Below are 22,480 nucleotides of genomic sequence, written 5' to 3'. Positions count from 1 at the left end.
TTTCGCTTGTTGAATCGTCCCCTGGAAAACATTTGCACTCCCTAGAGAAGAGGCAGACTGCTGGAGGAGAGCTTTGGATATCAGCCAAAGTGCGCTTTATAATGGATGATAGCTGGAACCACTCCCTTCCTCCAGGGGCTGTGGTAGCAGCCTGCCGGCTTCCACCAGCATCCGCGTCTTCACGGATCCAGGCACAGACTGCACAGCACTTAACTCTTAGCATCTTCCAGACAGTGTCTGCTTTCTGTTACTACAAAACTATTAAACACAAGGAAACCTATAAAGAGGTTTTAGAAAATATCTGAAAAGAATGAAGCCTGGAGAACTAGAACTCATACGTGAGACTTGACAGCTTTGCACCACAGAAACTCAAAATGAACATATGCTGTGGAGAAAAATAAAATGACATCAGGTGGCTTCTGAAATAGTACATGCATATCCAAGTGAAGATGTATACCTATCCTTCTATTAAAAAAATGAGGAGGGATATTGAGGAAGATCTTCTCCACCATCTGCGGCAACACGTGAACCTGGATCTCGCTTTCTCCACCAAATACGGTTAGAATCGCAGGCCTAAAATATCAAATAAGAGGCTTTAAAAGGGGCAAACATCTTCTTCAGCTATTTATACTACAGAACCATGCATATTCAATGTTAGAAAAAGAAAAAAAGAGAAGTAACAGGAGAGAAGGGAGAATTTGAAAGCGTTTACCAGTGAGAAATAAATGCAGTTTACTTTTAAAAAAAATGCAAATGTATCTAAAATCAACTTTGCAGGACTGCAAAAAATTAATATACGCTGCAGGTCAAGATGAACGAACCTGCCATGAAATATGTTAAATATATAAATAAAGTAACCAGAGGTGTTGCTAGGCGGGGGCCCTGAGGGGCTATAGCCTCAGGTCTTTTGGTTGTAGCCCCGGAAAGTCGCTCAGGTGCTACAACCAAACGGTTAGCCCCGAGTCCCAACAGTCCTGACATTAGCGTCGCCCAGATTTTTTTCCAAACCTAGCAACACCCCTGCGAGTAACTACATAACCACCTGGGGGCAGTCGAAATATTTAACGTGACATATTTCGCAGCACCCTACACTTTTCCAGATGCGCAGTGTTCCAGCTGATGGTTGCTCCTTGTACAGAGCAAGGATGCACTCCCTTACAAATGGACAGCTAAACTTTGATGAAGGGCAAATATAGCTTCTGAGTTGATATTTGTTCTCAAAATAGTATTTATTACCACCATCCCCCAATGGGATTGACAGGATATTTAACAGTTTTCTTTACTAATAAGTCACACGGGGCCTCATTACGAGTATGTTCCAAAATCGGCAGTAACTCTGCTGTCGCAAAATTAGCGTTACTGCGTGTGTAATAGTAGAATTACTGCCATATTACAACCTGGCGGGGGCGTGCCCACCCCACTGGTAGTAACAGTAATTCCACTAATGATCTGCAGAATTACTGTTATCGGCCATTCATGGAGCGGAAATTTCCGCTGGCGGAATTACTGCAGGCAGAAATCATCACAGGAAAAGGAAGCACGGAGGCGGCCATTTTGAAAAACGCAATCCACTGAAAATCCTCATTAAGGGATTGCCATCCAAGCTTACAACACACCCTGAACATATCCTCAGGCAAAGGGAAGGTGACAGAAATGTGTCAAAGAAAGCCAAAATGAAGTGAGCGGGAGCTCTATGTGCTGGCCGAGGAGGTGGTCGGCAATGCTGACGAGCTTTATGGGCCATGCCACAGAAAGATGTCCCCCCATCGCAAGACCACCATATGGACCGGGATAAGGGACAAGGTGGCCACTGTCGGAAACCACCCACGGGACATGGATGAAATACAGAAGCAGTGATACGACCTGACGAGGAGGGTGCGGATGCTCGTCGATACCCATTGCAGGGACACAGCGGCCACAGTTGGAGGCAATGTGACCCCACTACAGCTCACACCATGGGAGGAGAGGGTCAAAAGCATCCTCCACATGGAGTGCCATGAGGGTGTGGGCACTGGGGATCGGGAAGCCAGCTGCCATGAAGATCCTGGTGAGCACATGAGTAAGTGGATCATGTCCCACATGAACAACTACACTGAAATGGCAACAGACACACCTGCAGACACCCAGTCAATGCAAGTACAACAAATGAAATAACTTGGTACAGAAAAGCAATGGGCATGTTAGGTATTTTCCCCATCTAAGGCAAACCATTAGCAAGGATGTGGACTACATGTAGGACATGCACAACAACCATGGCACCGTAAGGTATAAAGCAGCCATCTTGTGGAAACATATCCAAAACCCTTGTAACATAACATCCGCCGAAGACCCGCCACACGCTACACATATGGCATACATGCAACAGCTGCAGATGTCGGGGTGAAACACCCACGAAACACTACAAAGCACTAGCGGGAAGGCCTCAGTAAAGAGTGCCTCCCAATGAAAACCACACAAACACTACCATGGCCAGCAGGGCATCCCGCATGTGACGGGAGAACAGGACAAGCTTGAAACAACATACCAGCCCTACATTGGCACACATTTCCTTGCACAGTTGAACCGGGACATCAGGCCGTTTAAGACGAGCTAACAATACTTTGAGATGAATGGGGATGCAGAAGTTACTCAAACATCAATAATCGAAACGACTCAGGTAGTTGGCAAAAAGGTTGACTGTTTTAATATCAATTATCTAAAACAGGGATTACAACAGACATCAATGGACATCTCACTGCATGGTCTCTCAATGCATCTTAAAAAAAGTTTACTTTTTTAAGAAAAACTCGTCATAGGTGATGTCAACCTACGTATTTGCTAACGTCATCCTATGTGGTAAACTACAAAAATATAGTAAAGAAAGTGATTGGGTCTAAGGGAACATCTAAGTACACGTTCCATACTATTCTGGGAAAGTGATAGGCTCCTTAACATCAGGTGGAGCAACTAAGCCCTCTCCTCAAACGGATCGCTATGAATGTCACTAAATACATGACGTGCCATTGGTTACACAAACTATAGGACCCTTAATCACGTTGGCCCCCAATAATTGGTTGGCATCTGACATCCATCAGTACTTCACCTACGTTAGCAGCACACAGGCTAGACTTCCAGGTGCCAGTGAGCTGGTCATAACCATAGTTTACCACCAATTAGCATATCATCTATCATCACCTCAGTGATCTGCTGTCAATTAAGGCTTTGAACTTGTCCTTGGGAGTGTTCTTCGTTCTGGAGAATTCAGGGGAGTAGAGGCACACTCTGCCTCCATGCGTAGGTGTGGTTCATCATGTTTGTCCAACTTCATCCTTCCACGTCACTGAAGACCACCAAATTGAGCTCTAGTACATTTAAAATACTATTATTTAATAGACCTCTGATGTATTCCTTGTTTTTGTCCATGCCTTCTGAACAGGAGTTTTGTTCTTTCACACGATTGTAACTAATGTCTGCTAATCCCAGCCCTGAATGGCCTTGGCTTCTTGGGGCTCATCCAGCCTCGCCCTTCTGAGATTCACTCCTGTAATTCAATTGCTTTTCAACTGCGACACACGGGAAAAGGCCTTCTTTTTCTTGTCTAGCTCTGCTATAACACGTAGTGGAAACAACCATTCTTTATTCACTCCTATGTATGTATATGTTGATGCTTGCCGCAATCTATTCACTACTTAGCTAGTCTTAAGAATACTTTGTCTGCTTGTGTTTCTTTGCATATGTACACGTGTAAAATGACTTGATATCTTCATCGTTTCTGTAGCTTAAGTTTCTTCATCTTCATCCCTAGATGTCATTTCTCTTCGATTCTTTCTTGATGCCTTATAGAATATCTGCATTCTCTTAACTCTGCATTTCTTCTATGTACATCGAACTGGCTTAGTGTGACGTCACCATTCTTCTCTTCCACACATTTGTTCTGTTTCTTCTGGGATCTCATTCAAACGGCCATCATACTGTCTAGTATTCAGGTATGGTTTTCTGAATGGGAACCTTGCTTCCAGGATTCTCCTTGGTATCTGTATTTTCACTGATACCGCACGTGTTTCACACCGTGGCTTCCATCATATAGGCAATATGGGCGAGATGGTTGAGCTGGGGGCACTTGGTTCCGTCTGTACACTCCACCCTCTGGGTGATTCAATGACCACTCACCCATCATCCTTCACATTTAGACATCCTCTTCGGAAGAAATGCTTATTTGGCACAAATAAAAAGTCTAATGGTAAGGCTGGCATGGGCAGGGAAACAAGCTAGAATATCCTATAGTACTATGGTACTGCCATATGAACAGGGCAGCCTGGAATACCCAGACATGTATCTATATTACCTAACAGCACAGATGCAATATTTAACAGAATGGAGTCCACACACACCAGATTACCCTCACTTCATATTGGCTAGAGAGACAACATCTCCGGGTGACATATTGGGATCGTTGTGGGGCATCAGACAACAGGCGGCTAGGAAAGTGGTGCAACCCACCACGGTGACATACAGGGCTTGGAGCTGCATAGCACAATTGACGGGCGCATATACGACCTATTCCTCAGACCTTTCACTGTACAATGTCCATGGCATACCACTCACATTTGAGAGATCATTCCAGATCCACCTTCAAAGAGTGGGGGTCAGAAACTTGGGGAGCTGGTGCACAAGGGGAATTGTATACCCTGGGGAACGTTGCAATCGAGAGGAGATTGCACGCCAGAGACATTGTTCATGTATTACAGAATCAGGGAAACACTTCGCACCAAATGGCCCGAATTTCCCAGAGCGCCAAAAAACCCCCCGGTGCTGCAGTATGTGATTAAACCATTGGCGTCTCAGAAATTGGTTTCCTCCATATACAGACTGGTTAGAAAAGAGAGGCTGATCCCAGACTTGAGGTTCAAAGCCACCTAGGAGGGAGACTTGGGGGAGGTGAAAGGGGACGAACGCTGGAAAGTCATATGCATGCAAACCCGTAAACTATCAATGAACAACAAATTCAGGCTGACACACTATACGTTCTTTCGCCAGATTTACTATTCCCCGGATGAACTACATAGAATATACCCCGATAGAACATCCAAATGTAAGAGATGCAAAGTGGAAACAGCTGACTTTCACCACGTGACCTGGTCATGTCCACAAATACGTCACTTCTGGGAGAGAGTGGAGGAAGCAAAGGCTGAAATGTTGACAATGTCAAGGTTTTTGACCCATGTTGAATCAATAGACTGGGTAGATGTGGGGATGAGCTGTCGCCGCCCACATTCACGCCAGAATCCAGGAGAACTGCGCAGTTTGCGCACACCAAAATGGTCACCTAATCTGCCACCCACCAGTCCAAAGAAAGGTGGTTCTGTTCAAAATCAGTTTTTTTTTAATGTCAAAAGGTTGCTAAAATCATGGGCACAAGACCACTCTAAAGATACAACCTTCTTGTGGGGGGTTCCACATCACCACTCTACTGTAAGGATGCCATCAAAACAATGTTAAGCAAGGGTCCTATACTATCAAGCAAAAGACCACTCTACTGAAATTCATTAATTCAAGACAGACCCCAAAAATGGGTGCAGTACCAGCTTTGTCCACAAACCGGCACTAGCGGTTTAAACTGTGACAGTAGGACTGTATCTCAGGAGTGCAAGAGGATCCAGCCTAACTGGGACTTCAAAGCCTGTTGGTTAATTAAAATTCTTAACCACCTGATGTTCCCAGAGACAATCTGATTCAATTAACAGGCCAAGAGGCTGGGAAACCTTCTCACCCCAGAGACCCACACAATAGACTCTTTCCCTTGAATGGAGTATGTTAATTTTGGATGTGGACTGTAAACAGAGCTCTGCCTGGGAGCAGGGACATGTGAGCTGACCCACCCAGCTTCGAGGGGCGGGCCAGGCTTGAGTGTGGATTCCTATTGCAGCAAATATATGTTTAAGTTAAATGCTTCTAAAATACTGTAGTAAGCTCACAAAAATGTGCAATTTGGAGAACCTTAATCCAAGAAATGTCCCCACAATTCAAGACTTGATTCAACTTTGTACCATGTTCTGAGGCGAAACCCTGCTACTAATTGATATTACAGACACCGGGTTTATGCTAGAAACCTAGTAAATTACTGGAATCTGTGTAGAAGGAGGGTGTACATTGGTGTAATTTTTGATACAGATTTAACATTGGTAAACCAATTAAAAACAAAATTAAGTTGTCATTTTTGAATGCAAGCCCCCAGGAAGATCAGAGTCGGACAAGCATGGACCATAAGGAATCTGTAATATGTACATGTAATTTCAACAAATTGTGTATCTGGGAAATATTAATTTGGATCAGAAATAGATTTGTGTGCACATTGACAAGGGGAGTGTCTTTCTGTAAGCCATAAAGATGACACACAACCCAGCTCCCCAATCAAGGGAGAGAGGAAAGCATGGCCAATGATAAGTGAGAGGGGCAGGCTTAGCTAGGCCTACGCACACACCCATTTTCAAAACACATAAAAGGAACATTGAAACCCAGGTAGACATTCACTTTCCACTTTCTTGTGGGACGCTTTGCCGGGAGACTTCAGACTTCACATCCAGAGATCCAGACTTCAAATCCATCAATCTCCAGAGACCAGAAATTAACTCCAGAATTTGTAGCAGAGAGGCCTGAATCCACAAGCTGAATCCTCTTCAGCAGGCCTCAAAACCAACCAAACTATTCAACAGCCGGGCGAGCTGTTTGAATTCTTTGCCAAGAACTTTTGCAAGAACCTGTAGCAGTATGCAGAAAGCTGTGCTGTATCCGGAACCAGAGAGACCCAGAGACGAGATCGCTGTGAAGAACTGCTAGCAGAAGTCCAGCCAATCCTGACCCGATCGGTGACGAAGTCGCATTCCTGTCCAAAATCTAGTGTCAGTACCCAGCTAGCACTGTGCCAAAACCAATCTCTTAGTTTAAAAAAATCTAATCCAAACTATTTTAGCCTATTAGAACTGCCTCCTAGAATCGTGTCATTCTGTCATCTTTAAAACTGAAAACGGTCATCTGTCATTCTGAGCTTTAAAATTTAAAATCCGAAAAACTACCTTTACTAAATCGGCCGTATCTCCGGAACTGTTTGATCGAGTTTTAACTGTCATCTTAAAGCTAAGATTCTAAGCTTTCCAAGGAACCTAAAACCAACTTGCTACCCCTTATATTGCCTCCGTAATTCCGCTCGACGCACGCGACTAAATTTGCCGCGATTTGACATTTTGCTTAATTTCAGCCACGTGTAAAAATATTTGTCCTTGCTTTCCTTGCTGAAATTCGTGTGCAACCTGACAATCATTCATAGAGCATTGCTAAAGTGATCCTGAATTAATTTAAAGTATCTCTCACTCACCCTGAACCTCCTATAGGGAATTAAAGCAATTTTAGCATATTTTTCACTTCTTTGCATACCACATCAAAGTATATTGCCTGTGTTTAAAACTCCTACCTGTTTTCCTCTAAGCTTGCTAGGGGGGAACTGAATTATTTTTGATTGCATTTCTGAGAACTGTGTGCTTTCCTTCCATCTCTTTACCTTGCATAAAGGGGGGGGGTGAATTGTCAAAGAAAAGTTGAAGTCATATCAAGTTTATTTTCTGTACTGCATTTTCATTCATCATTGCATTGTCCTTGAAGCCATAAAAGCATTCTCAGCTACTTCATCCTCTCTATATCACTTCTAGCCATCAAAAGAGTGTACCACTGTAACATTATCCGTTGTTGATCACTATCATCTTCACAAGTGTGCTATCAAACATTAATTTATTATAAAAGTGATATATATATATATATTGTTTAATTTTCAAATAAACCTTTTAATTTGCAAAACAAACCTACTTCTTGGCTCAGTGGGGCCAGGGGGATTCTAAGAGAGGGGTGTTATATAAGGGTTGTCATCCAGAGTAAACGAACTGGACATAAAAATATATCAATAAGGGTTTCCCTCAGCATCCCAGACTAGGCATTGACTTAGCTGTAGTGTTGAATTGAATCCGCTTACAACAACCACGTGGGAATTCACACCCACAGTATGACTTTTAGGCCTGATAGTAGGGGTCTCCAAATGGGAAAGGAAATTGCTAGGAATAGCCTTGGCTACAGCGAGACACATCATAGCCACCAACGGGGGGATGCGGGGGGAAGCGCTCAACTACAGGGTTCGCAAGATGGGTGGAATGCATGCACACATGTGAACAGAGGGAAACCAGATACATACCAGAAACATACAAACGGCATTGGGTGATAACCATCTGATAGATTACTGGCCCTCCTTCAGGCAGTTCTATACAGAGTGGGGGTGCACTACAGCGCAGCGAGAGGAACCCTCACCATGAGCTGGTCTGTAATGCTCAACAAACTAACCAAGAGACAACTGAATCAGGGGACGGTGAATGACAAAGATCTATATGGGCACAAACAACCACAAACTCAAACCATCCAGGGCCAATGCCTAAAGTGTCTTGGCTGCATTGTGAAGAGTGTTACTCTTACTAACCTATGTGTCAATAAAGGAAGGATGGAGGGAGGGGGGGTTCTTTTTGGGGATTCTCGAAGTTGATGAGAATGTAAATTTTTGTTATGAAAAGAAAATGAAAATAAAGAAAGTTTGAAAAAAGAACTGCAAGACTTATCCTTGGCCTCAAGCCCAGGGACCGCATCTCTCCAGCACTGAAATCCCTCCACTGACTCTCCGTGGCTGCAAGGATCAAGTTCAAGTCCCTCTGCATAGTCCACAAGGCTTTCTTGGGTGAGGCACGCACTATCTACAATGCTCTCTTTCTGAATACTCTCCTTCTCGAGCCCTCTGCTTGGCCTCCTCCAACTCTCTGAGGGTGAGCCGTTTCTCCAGAGATTTGGGGGTAGATATTCATCCTTTGCAGGTGCCTCCATCTGGAACAGCCTCCCTGCCTCTCTCCGTCTGAAGCCAGACCTCCTCAAGTTCTGGAAACTCCTCAAGACCTTCCTCTTCTTTTCCTCTTTCTCTCTCCCTCTCCCCTGCTAACCTCCCTTCTCTTCTCTCCTGCTTCCCTCCTCCATTATCCTCCCCAACTATGCTCAGTTTTGCTGACTGACCGTCTGGTGCACCTCCAGAGCCTCACAGGTCCCAGGCTCCCCCGCCAGTCCTGCACTTGCCTCCGGCCTCCGCACTCTGCCTGGTACTACTGCACTTGGAATACATTCCATGAGAGGGGCAACCTCTCTGCACTTAACCCAGGCCCCTGCTGGACTGGGCGCACTTCTTCCCCCTCCCTGTCCCTCACACTTCCTGTCTGCGCACTTGCACAACCTTGAATGCACTATGCCTAGCAAGATCGTTGTCTTGTCCTCCCTTTTTCTCCCCTCCCTGGCTTGGTTGCGCCTGAAACACTTGTGCATAGGCGTATTAGAGATGACCAATCATCAATCAATCTGAATGTCACCAGGCCTAGTATGGGAGTTTATGGTTCGGTATGTCCTTTCCCCCCCCACCCCTCTCCTCATTCATCACTCTTTGTCATCCTCTTGTACTATCTGACAAGTCGTTAGGCCTTGTATGGCAGTTTATTGATTGTATGCTCTTTCCTTCCCCCCCCACCCCCTTCTCTCCTTCCCTCCTGTCATGCACTTGCACTAGCAGAAATGCTGCAGGCCTAGTATGCTATTCGGAAACTTCAAGGCTTAAGAATGACTACTGTATTCCCTTGTTCCCTTCGTGCCTTGAAGTGGTTTGAAGCACTTCACTTGTGTATAAGCGCTTTACTAGTAAACAATTACAATTACAATAAGATGGTAACAGTTGGAAAATTGTGCTAGCACCTGGGCTTATGATAGCAGTACATGGCAAATGCTTATTGAATACTTATGCAGGAGAACAAGATGGGAGGGATGACAGGTTCTGAAAGAACTTAGGTCTTACTGTGTAGTCATCTGGAACAGACTAGGCACACACAATAGAGCTGTACCGACAGAGAAAGTGCATAAAAACGGTGATCAATCAGGTCAATTACTATCTTGGCTCTTAAATAGGGATGAATCACACAAGATAATACATTCACTCGACTTAAAACGGGGCAGACATTCTGTATGCAGGCTTTAAATCGTATTACCAGCAGCTCTCTGGCTGTGTTTAACTGACCTCTGCTGATGAAATGGATTAACCCCTTTAACTCATTGCACTGCCATCTATCGAGCAAGAAGGACCATGAGTCATATTAGTTCACATTACTTTATGTTTGATGCAAGCAGTACTTTGGGGATCCGCAAAAATCTGGACACATGCAGGAATTGTCATTGTGACAGCGGGATACATTTTTTTATTTTGAAGAGTTACATATTTTTTTCAGAAGAATGTATACTTGATATGCTTTCGGTACATTGTGACAATCGTGAAATTTGAGTGGGATATATGCTCTTTGTTTTGTTGTTTCTATTTTAGACACCTGATGATGATCAATCATTGATCGAAACATGTACATGTTGTGGCCATTACACAAAATGTCGCCATGTTAAAATGTTTTAAAATGGAGCTGCAAAATAGTTGTTAAAAGATTTTGTGCTAAATAAAATTATGGACAATCATAAAAAAACAGAAGAATAAATTGAAGTATATGGTAAATGATTTAACATTGAGGGTGTAATGCTCGTTGGTACTGGTCTCATCATTCAGCGCATTAGTCCACTATCTCTTTCTACTCTATCTAGCAAGACCAGCCACTGACATCCCCATAACAGCCTGAGAAAGACAGGTGGCGATATCATTATTCCCCGGGTATGGACATCTTACTAACAGAGGGTTATAAAACCTATGATGAAAAGCTCTTTCAACTGCTATTGAATGTATTTTTACATTCATATGATAACGTGGAACTACCGCCTACTTTGAGAGAGGTGGCGGTCTCAGTCGTGAAACCGTGGAAGAACGCCCGGGATAGAAGCTGCTCTCCACGCTAAACATTGACGCTAAGTAATCCACACTGTTATATCTATCAAGTTGCAGCCACTGCTTCCACGAGTGTACATCTTGACCAAGCCGGATACATGCCTGACAGAAACACTGCCCACAACCAGTGCAGCAGGGGTGTTGCTAGCTCTGGAAAAGCTCTGCGGCTACGCGAATGTCGGGACTAGGGGCTAGCTAGCCTTTTGGTTGTAGCCCCTGAGCTTCTATCCGGGGCTACAACCAGAATATCCGGTGCTATAGCCCCCTCAGCCCCCATCCTAGCAACGCCTCTGCTGCACAGGGTCCATCATGTGATAGCCCAGACCCCAGAGTTAGGAACACGTTATGTCATAGCTGTTAAGGCAATCAATACTGTGAATTGGAAATGTCTATTTCCAGTCTTGAGGTGATGCAGTTTTGGAGACACCATCCAACGCTGGATTAAATTACTCTTTACGAATCCAACTGCCAGAGTAAAAACAGGTTCCATGATATCAGAAGCCTGAGTGATTAAACAAGGAACAAGTCAGGGATGTCCGGTGTCCCATACTGTTTGCACTAGCGATGTGGCCACTGGCCATTTTCTGAGAGATCCGTATGACATGGAAATTGTTGTAGGACAAGATTGCCACCTTGTGTGTTTATAAGCGGATGGTGTTTTATTTTATCTGCGAGACCTGGAAGTATCCCTTTCATGAATAATAGAAGTATCGAAGAACTTTGTCAGATTCTTGAGATAAGTCCTGCCTCTTCCCCTTTAAAATGCAGGAAAATCACCAAGTAGCAGGTATGACTATACAGACCCTGAAGTGTGACCCTGATTAATTTCACTACCTAGGACTTTACTTATATCATAAGCCGCAAGACACCTATGCAGACAACACATATAAAGCGCTTGAGGACCTATATAAATCTGAGCTTCTGGAATAAACGTATCCTCTCACTGATGGGGAAAGTGTCACTCTCCAGGATTCTGCTGTTGCCCTGTTTTATCTATCACGTTACTAATATACCTTACAAATACCAGCAGGCTTCTTTAAAATCCTGCAGTGCACTCTAAGTGAAGTTATTGCAGCAGAGAGAACTTCTATCCGTGTGTGCTGAGATTGGGGCGGGAAGCCTGTGCCTTAGAGAAGACGAGGAAGTAGATTTAAATACACCCGCGGTGCAAAGCGTCCACTCTAAGTGCAGTTATTTCAGTTTGTCCAGGAGATCCAGAGGCCTAGGGTAAGTGCCTCTTGTATTATGTCTACATACACGCTTAGAAGCAAGATGATTTCACATTTGTGGGGGGACCTGCACTGTGGGCTGTCCAGTAACTGAGGACCAGCTGAGACTGACTCGACACGTCCCAGTCAGGGTGGTAATCTGGGCCGAAGCAAATCACTGTTTACTATTCCTCAGGGATGGGATCAGACAAGCATAACAAACTCTTTCTCAAAAACTACCCGCAATCGCTTAAGGCTCGACAGTGAGCTGTCTCCTACATGCCCCGGCACAGGAATGGGTTAGGGCTCTTTGGTGTTGGGTGACAGATCTACTGGCACTATTCTAGATTGTTCATCTATGCACACAGGAGAGTTGATATCAGACAGTTGATATCAGACATGTCGCTTCTGACTCCCGTGGTAGTGCGGGAGCTGGCTCTAATGGTCCCCTCCACCGTGAACACTAAAACACCAGTTGGAATGGTCTATCTGTTTGTAAAGCTCCTGAAGTACTGACACATTTGTGACAAAAAACCGGGATCTCTTTAGATCATCAGACCATCTGTCTGATTTGGATGAGAGTCTGGAGTTTACTACTAAGAAGGAGACGTTAACCAAAGGAATTATACGTATACTATAACATGGCTGCAGGAACAACTATATACACATTAAACTTTGCGCTGAACTCACTCATGAGGGTATATGAGAAAATAAATTATGATCTCAGAGAAGTTAAACCCAGTTAAAATCCATGCACTCCAAGATGAGCTTTATAGAAGGCTTTATTATGGTCCAAACCTCCATGAGGGGGCTCCAAAAGGTCAGGCAATCGTCCACATGCCAGCACTGAGAAAGATATGTTAGAGCCGGATATAGTACAAGTGGAATCAACTGACCACATACCTGATTCTGAGAGATTGTTGAACACAAGGGAGAGAAGACCTAGCCCGGAAGATGATACATAAAATATAAGGTCTCTGAATCAAGACAGGCTAAATATACATCCTCAGCCAGCTAATGCTCTAGGCACGTGCAGCCCAGTCATTTTTGTTCTTTCTCCCTCAGAATAAAAAAAAAATAAACATCTAAGAACATGAAGTGCAATAACCCCCAAATAAATCGTGGCTCAAGAAAATTCTTGAGGAATTTGAGAAACCAGTTAACTACAGTCCACTTTGAGGATGGTAATATGGAAGATCAGACTGCGTGCAGAATATAAAACTAGAAAAAAGAAGATGCAAAAGGGACATATCCAACAAGCAGAGACGAGGGACAACCGCTAAATCAGAGCAAGGAACTATCCTACCCTTTTAGCAAAGAGCTAATACCCAAGACTCATTCCTGGAGATAATAAATCTCTCTACCAACGAGGAGATAGACATGAGGAACAATCATCTAACAAATCATTGATTGGTGTTAAGAGCGACACCTCCGACTTTCTGCATGAGAGCCTTGACTTGGCTGCAATTCTATCTGCACCACTGGCTATACATAGAACAGTGATATTTACTCAAAATCAGACAGTTAACTCCTGGAAAAGAGCTCTAGTGTTGGGCACGCAGTCTCGGCCTAATGTGCACAAGAATGATACTTACACAGAAAGTAACCAAATAGGAGCCTATGGTATTTTGGGGCTCGAACATATCATGAGAGCAAACTAAAACATTGCTTTGAATAGATCAAACGTACTAGAGCTGTTTTCGAATATTCCCACTCTTAGAAACCTATATTCAAGCATTCAAGCGATCTTGCCTTGATGGAGTTCAGTGATCATAAAAGGACTGACTTTATATGACTACATGTAAGAACAAAACTTGTGTTTGATCTAGTCCTTTCTGAAATAGAAGCTATACTAATGATGGGCTATCAGACATTTAAATACCAAAAGCCTTCTAAGATGCATAACCACAAATGGGGAGTGCAGGACAGGATTTCCGGGAAGGAGTGCAACTTAGAGAGTACCTGCAAGTTGCCATCTGCGGAGGGAGATTAAGCCAATAACCTTCTTCGGGAGGAGGACTGGTTATGGATTGCAAAGTGCTTAGCCACTGACAGAACACTGTGAGGGATTAGGTGCCAAGCATAGGAAAGCAGAGGCTTCAACTAATTGTTTAGGGCTGGGAAGGATTTAGATATATTCAATACATTTCACATTATCAACCTGAAAGAGGTGTGGCTAAAGGAAGTGCCACTAATGGATGGATACAAAACGTTTATACAACCTGCACTACAGGGAACAAGGGGGCGATTGTATGGTGGTCTAATTACAGCAGCCAAGAATGATTTGAGAATGGTGGTTAATCAACTGTCCACATCCCACCTAGGGATTTTAGCTGTGACCTTAATGCCGGTTCGTGATTATTCTGAACCCGAGAGGGCCCTTGTCATTATTAATATATACTGGAATCATCACTTCTATTATAAAGGGGATCTAGTTGACAGCGTTGATTGACTAGTGACAGATTGGTTCAGTGGTAACAATGCTTGGTTCAGTGATAACAACGCTGCCAACGTGATTACTGTGGGTGATTTCAACTGCAACTATGCTGATATCATGAGCTGTACAGCCCTGAATAAAAAGGGGGCGTGGACCCAAGGGTAGTTACCAACACTGTGAGATGGGGAAACCTTATGCAAGAATGCGAGATGTACTGTCTAAATGTGATCTATTCAAATAGTACTGTTGCTGAATATACATGGAGAAGGGATGAATCCACTTCCACATTAGACTACATATTCACCACTCAGGAAATGTAAGATAAATGTAGAGGGTTCAAGATTTTTGTTACAACCCAAAGTGATCACGTTTCATTGGGAGGTGCCTTTGCCATCTATAATCTGACCAGGGAAACAACATTGGCCACTGTGAAAAACCTGAGGGGATCCTCACACCTAATCCCCCTGGATCCTCTTCTCAGCTGGCTAGGGAAAGGCCATCGCTTTTGGATCCTGACCATGGAGGTAGAGAAGCGAGGGAATATCACCTGGGTGGAGGGTCCTTGGGGATTATGGAGAGTGCAACCTTATGTGAGACATGGTATCCCCCTTTTTCTTATCAAAATGAACCCTCGGTTCCCACAATCTCTATAGGTTATTGTCAGCCTCACATTGTTTATTCAGATAAATGTCAGCCAAATACCAAAGTGAAGAGGATACAACACAGAGTTGTGAATAGTTCCTTTTATGAAACCCTCCCCAAACACCACTCTGGTACCGAGACAAAGAAGATGGCTATGGAGGAGGTCAGCTGGAGAAGGCAGACATGTTCCTTTCTCTTTGGTCCGGCAATTGGACTAAATGACCACCACCTGTGGTCATCTAGTAAGCCCAATGAATATAAAAATGTGTGCTGTTGGGGCGTGGCTAGCAGTCATGTGAGGTGGACAAGAGCTCTAGGAGCTCCCGAGACCATGCATTGATTTGCCGTAAACATATGCCAAACGTTGCTGCTTTGGACTATAAATGAAAGTACTGATACCCAAACTAATAGGGAAGCTATGGGCGAAATAAGAAGGAATGTGGGTGCTGCGCTCCTGCCGAACTGCTGAGGGGAAGTGTAGCAGGAGAGAAGATCGAAAATGGCAGCGGCCGAACTCAGGAGCACTGCAGTGTATAGAGAGCCGTCCACAGGAGGAGACCTTTTTGGTTGTTGGCTCCTCCGGGATAGAAGAGCAGGCACAAAAAGTGGCTGTAGCGCTGCCCTGGAAGCGGACCAGTGCGACGAGAACAGTGCGCTAGGAGGCTTTGTGGATCCGCTGCCCTTGACAAAGCTCCAGCACGGCACCGGAACGTAGCGGACTACTGTTCAGGGACTGAAAGTTTGGCTGTTTCCAAGCAAGTATTCAGTCGAAGTACACACCCAGAGCGACTGAAGCCACTGGCGGAGTAACAGATGTGAGGCTGCAGCTGGAGGACATTAGACGCCACGTTTGCCCGGTAAGAATAACGGAAGAGGGACACTGCAGCAAGCTGTGGAACGCGGCTACCATCGGCAGGAGGTAAGGAGTTGGTGGGCGTGAGGGGGCCTTGAAGGGATATACCGGAGTACCGGCTAAGATAGTGGGCACCCCCTCCCGCCACTCATGGAGACTGCACAGAGACCCCTGCCCCCACCCCCCCAGCACACAACCTAGCCCGGTCATAGCACAGGGGCTGGGCAGGTACATGTGCAATACGAACTCACGCTGAGGAGGCAGCTGGGAACAATAGAATATAAACACTGGAGATGTAACTGTGGCAGAAGCAGTGGCAGCCAGGAAGCCAAGTCTTTCAGGCCTGCAGCTGGGGGTGACCATCCAGAACGGGAGCAAGCAACCCAAAAAGAAGAATACAAGCGGGTGCGCATGCACCTGGAGCGCCACAGCAAACGTAAGGCCAAGTGCACATGGGTAGGTCTTGGAGGCAGCAATAAGACCTGGGAAGGGCTACTCAATACAAGGGGCGCAAGGAACCTAGCCCCTACGCAGCCACAACCACTTGGAGGGACAGCTGATGCAATATTGCGCCATGCAATGGACATAGTGAATTTGCCAGACATTACCTTACTTGGATAGTGGTGTATGAGACTAAGGCAGGTTAAAAAGGGAAAAAAGAAAGGAAGAAACTGCAGAAGAGTTGGCGAGCAGTAAAACTGTGCATGAAGCGTGACCGTGTGTGACACCAAAACACTGCCTGAAGGTGCGCTCTAGCCCCTAACTGCCAAAGGAGCGCCGACCTGGGGGCATAGCCTCAGCAGGCAAGACAGAGCGCTGAGTGCGCTGACTCGCATACCCATGCCGCAAAAATTGAAGTGAAGCGGAAGCCCCTTGGACAGCATTCAACTCGACAAGTGAACAGCTGACCTATACTGTACTACCATTAACTAGTGATTCACAGTAGGGGAAACGGCGGCAAGGTACTTCTCTGGGGCATTACACTGCAGCATAAATGAGCTATATGCCCTGTAGCCACCCGAGACTCGATCTTGTGGATCCCTGAGTACCGGAAAGGGGGAACCCTACAGATTGCAGAGGGAATATGGCGACCAAAGGTGGAAAGGCAAAGAATAAGCAAACAACGCTTGAAACATTCGCATCAGGACAAACACTTAGGCGTGAAAACGATGAGGACAAAACCCGGGAGCAACAACCGACCTTGGACGCCTCAGAACCAGGAAACCATCAGATCCGGGAAGCAATTGGGGTTCTGCAAACCACGTTGGAGAGCAAGATTGACGCTGTGGCAATTGGTGTGGCATTGTTGCGTCAGGATGTCTGTGCAATTGCGGACCGCATAAGTAAGCTGGAAGAGCAGGTAAAGGAAAACACGGCAGTCAGAGCGCAGACAACAAAGGATGTCCTTATGCAAAAAGTGCAGCTACTGGAAGACAGAGCTGAGGAAATGGAGGGCGGAGCCCGCATAAACAACATACGCATCATTGGCTTACCAGAAGGAATTGATTGAGCGGACCCTACCACGTACATGGAAAACCTATTGCTACAAGAGATTGGAGCAGGGCGCATCGCTCCCTCATCAGAAGACCGGCCCAGGCACCCCGCCTAGGCCAGTGATAGCCAAGGTGCTGAACTATAAGGATCGAGAAAAAATTCTGGCTTTCTCCAGAGCAGGGGGGATGATACAAAGAGACTCTGCAAAAATAGCAGTGTAACCTGACTACATTTCAAGTGCAGAAGCAGAGAACACAGTTCATTACTACGAAAGCCAGGCTACGTAAAGCGGGACTTAGGTACATGCTGATATACCCAGTGAGGCTAAAAGTGATTTAAAATTGCAAGGTCCTCGTCTTCGAGTCTCTGGAGGAAACGCAAGAATGGATGGACAGGACGCAGTTGCCAGACGAACCGATCCCAGCCAAGGAGCAGGATAACGCTGATAGAAGTGGAGCGGCGTAACGTTGCAATATAAGACCGGAGCAGCTCAAAGTTGTGGAGAGCACGACTTTGCTATATAAGTAAACTATTGAATGTAACGGCTAGATGTGATAAATTAAAATAGCGGGAGCAAGACGGAGAATCGTGGTCACCCGGTAGAGGGAACGCTAACGCAGACCCTACACCCCCCTCTAGGTAGTTGAGGGCCACTGTATAGGGCCCACCTGTAGGGCACCAGGAAACTAGTCCCGCAATCAGGTTGAATGGAGTGAAAACAGGGATTTCCCAGCATGCATTGCATAGCAGGAAGAGTTATGTTTGTTGTGAGTTATGTGTGTGAAGGGGGATGGGGGAGGAAAATTCATGGGGAGCCCACCAAAGTTAATTGTAAACTGCATCAAACTATTATTGAGGCTGGTCACAGGTTGACAGCCTCACTAACACCTTATGCATGAGCCCCGATGGCTAACACGATTAGAATAATGACTTGGAATGTCAGAGGACTCAACAACTATGTGAAACATAAGAGAGTGAGAATGTATATTCAGAAAAATAAAGGTGGGATAGCGCTATTACAAGAAACACTTGGATGAGCAGAGGAAAAGGAACCTGTAGAGGGAGTGGGGAGGAATGATGGTGGGCTCTACGTATTCAACATATGCAAGAGGGGTCCTTATCTGAATAGCCTCCAACATACCATTTAAAGTGCTGACAGTGAAGACTGACAACGAGGGCAGGATGGCCATGGTACATGGACTATTAGAAAATTGCGAGGTTTGTATTGTCAATATCTACGCCCCTAACCATGACCCTACAGTGTTTTTCAGATCACTGTATGCAAGGTTAGGCCAATACAGAAGTGGCACTTTGATTTGGGGAGGGGACTTCAACTGTATGAGAGACCCAATTATAGACAGGCCTGACACCAATCGGCCATCCCACCAGCCAAGGTTTTAAATTTCCTCGTGGAGCATGACCTGTGGAGGGCTGAACACAGAGGGAAGAGGGGTAATTCCCATTACTCAGCGCCACATAAAGTATACACCAGAATAGACTATATGTTCACGGGGGAGGAATGTGGATTCAAATTCTCTGAGTCAGAGTACTTAGAAAGAATATTGTCAGATCACTCATCATTGGTGGCAAGGTGGAAGGTCTCTGCCCCGAGGCCGCCAATTCCCACATGGAAATTGAGGAGTGAAGTGCTACAAGATATCGCTTTCGCTGAGCACGTCAGGAAAAGTACGGTTGAATATATCACAGTAAATGAAGGGAGCGTGGAAAAGAAGGACACAGTCTGGGAAGCATACAAAGTGGTTATCAGAGGAGTGATGATAGCCGAATCGGGAGGTGTGCAGAAGGTCTTTATTAGGGAATTGGAGAAGACAGAAGTGGAATTAAAGTGGAGGGACGGGGCGGTCTCGACAGGCAAGGAGGTCTCGACAGGCAAGGAACACCTGGATGAGATAATCGCATTGAGACAAAAAGGCCTAGCACAATGCGACAGACTTGGGAAATTTAACTATGCAAAATATCTGGAAAGGAGTCATGCGCTAGGCGATAAGCCAGGGAGGACGCTGGCGTGGCTGTGTAAGCGTGAGACCTCCAGGACTCCGATTTGCTCTATTCAGAACGCAGATGCGGAAAAGGTGTGCACCAAGATGGGGATAAACAAGCTGTTTTCAGAATATGACAAAGCATTATATGCAGCCCCCCAGGGCAGAATTGAGGAAGACATACAGGATCTCCTCGCTCAGATAAATGTACCCAAACTAGATGGTCGCTAGGTGGAGTTACTAGAGGCACCCTTAACACTGGAAGAGGTGGTGGCCACCATCAGATGCCTGCCGATGGGGAATGCGCCAGGGACGGATGGGCTCCCGGGCAAATTCTATAAAGCCTATGTCGACATACTGGTGCCTTTGTTGGCCAAGGTGTGTAATGAGGCATTGTAAGATGGCATTCTGCCCGGGAGTATGACGGAGGGCCTGATAGTGCTGCTGCTTAAACCAGACAAGGATAGCAAGGACCTACCTACAGGCCCCTATCCTTTCTAAATCAGGATAGCAAGATCCTCACAGCTATCCTGGCCAACAAACTCAGACGGGAAATATACACGCTAATCCACCCAGATCAGACTGGGTACGTGCCGAGGGGAAAGATCTCGGAGAACCTGAGACGGCTTCACCACTTGCTATATAGCACAGCGGGTTATGCCTCACAATGTGCAGTGGCTTCTTTGGACGCAACAAAGGCATTCGACTCAGTGCATTGGGACTGGTTGTATGCTACGTTGACGAAGATGGGGATTGGCCCGTTGTTTATGAGATGGGTGCGCCTGATATACACAAACCCAATGGCTAGGGTCAGGGAGGCATGTACTTGGAGGCTTGGCAACTATACAGGGGCACTAGACAGGGGTGCCCATTGTCCCCGATGTTATACATTTTAGCGGCGGAGCCCATGGCGGCTTAACTTAGGCAGAAATATGAAGGTGTGGGCATAGACATAGATGGGGTGAGACATGTGATATCTATGTACGCAGACCACGTGCTGCTACATGTGAGGGACCCCGAGGTGAATCTGCCATACATATTGGAGGTGCTAGACTAGCATGTTTTCGGGTATAAAGATAAACAAGAAGAAATCATGTCTATTCCAGAAGACTTGCCGGACCTCTCCCTGCCCTGGTGCAGTACCTCCTTTAGATACCGGGGTATCAACATACACCAAGACCCCTTACAAGAGCATAAAGATAACACGGTACGGGCCCAGGCTGGGCTGGTAATGTCTATGGGATTTTTGAGTCAACTAGCCCCTGTCAGTGATGGGAGGGCGGCACTGTTAAAAATGGTGGCATTGCCAGGACTCACGCACTGTTTTGGGAATGTTCCATATGACATCCCGAAGAGGTTCTTCCAGGACCTGAGAAGTTGTGTAGGGGGTTTCTGTGGCAGGACGGTCGGAACAGGGTAGCACTGAACATACTACAAAGGACGCACAACCAAGTAGGGGTGCGGGTACCGAACTTCAAACTGTATTTCTTAGCATACCAATTACAGCACGTGGTGAAATGGATGGCTAATGAATCTACAACGGAGACAACACCGTTGCAACCCTCTCTACAGCATAGACACCTGAGAGACCTCCTCTAGATCTCCGCTAGTGACCGTCAGGAGAGCCCCTACTTGGTGAAACTGGCATCTGTGTTTGGCGCAGGGCCTGCGGGGTCGTGGGGATAGTGGCCCCACTCTCTCCATAGATACCGATAGTGGCGATCCTGGAGGGCAGGGAGGGAGGCAGGGCCATGATAGAATCAAGATGGGAGATTAATGGAGTGGCCACGGTGGGAGATTTGCAGAACAAGGACGGATGGAAAATGTTTGAGGAGTTGTGTGCGGATGCGAGGATACAAGCGGGACAGTTCCTGCTGTATAAAACAGTGATGGGTGTGCTACATGAGAGATGGCCAAATGTCAAGGAAGGGGATCTTGGGAATGAGGATATGGAACAAGTTACTTACCTGTAACTGTTGTTCTCCAGCATGGGTCTGGCATGGATTCACATGCTCATGAATATTCCCCGTCGTCAGGCTGGGAATCCTTGGTAAAGAAAAAGTCAGTATCAGTTTCGTTTCTGATCTGTCTTTCTTAGTAGTAACCAATCACTGATCTCTGGGTCATACTGCCCCCAGCCAATGACTGTCCTCTCCCTAATCCCCTCCCCTGGCAGCCATCCTCAGATTTGGTAGCACGTAAAGTGGCAGTATGACCAAGTGAAGAGCCGCAGAGGGGAAGGAGGGAGGGTTTGCATGTGAATCCATGCCAGACCCATGCTGGAGAACAACAGTTACAGGTAAGTAACTTGTTCCTTCTCCAGCATGGGGTCTGGCATGGATTCACATGCTCATGAATATAAGAATACATAGCAGTATACACATGCACAACCACGAGAGGTGGCAATAGGCTCAACATTAAGCAATACAATAACTCAACATTAAGCATCTCTTACCTCCTCACCAGGATCACCTTAAGCGAACAGGTTGCGCAGCACTGCTTGGCCGACCCTGGACTCCTCCCTGGAGTCCCGATCGACGCAGTATAATCTTGTGAAGGTGTGCGTCGACCTCCACGTAGCAGCCCTGCAGATGTCCAGCAGGGGCACACCAGACAGGAACGCTGTGGTAGCAGCGATCGCTCTGGTCGAATGGGCTCTCGGACAGCCGGGCAGCGGTCGGTTTGCCAACCGGTGACAGTGCATGATGAAGCCGGAGAGCCATCTGGAAATGGAAGCCTTCGAGAGATCCTTCCCTTGATTCACAGGTCCAAAGTTCACAAACAGCTGTGATGTCTTCTGAAAACTCTTTGTGCGGTCCACGTAGAATTTCAGCGCTCTAGCTACGTCCAGCAAGTGCAGAGTCCTCTCGGCCTGCGACAAAGGCGACGGGAAGAAAACTGGCAACACCAAGGGCTCGTTGGGGTGGA

General features: G+C 46.0%; 1 protein-coding gene across 8 annotated transcripts in view; it reads right to left on the bottom strand.

Moving 5' to 3' along the window:
* Positions 1-22,480, bottom strand: part of SHLD2 (shieldin complex subunit 2) — a 1,351,673-nt gene that overhangs the window by 3,354 nt on the left and 1,325,839 nt on the right. For all 8 annotated transcript variants that reach the window (XM_069610780.1, XM_069610782.1, XM_069610781.1 and 5 more), the window contains one exon: positions 458-573. In XM_069610780.1, the coding sequence (XP_069466881.1) occupies positions 458-573 (116 nt within the window). The remainder of the gene's footprint in view (positions 1-457; positions 574-22,480) is intronic.

This window comes from Ambystoma mexicanum, chromosome 8 (assembly GCF_040938575.1).
Source record: "Ambystoma mexicanum isolate Mex_15411 chromosome 8, UKY_AmexF1_1, whole genome shotgun sequence".
NCBI lineage: Eukaryota > Metazoa > Chordata > Amphibia > Caudata > Ambystomatidae > Ambystoma > Ambystoma mexicanum.
This window is presented reverse-complemented; position numbering and strand designations above follow the sequence as displayed.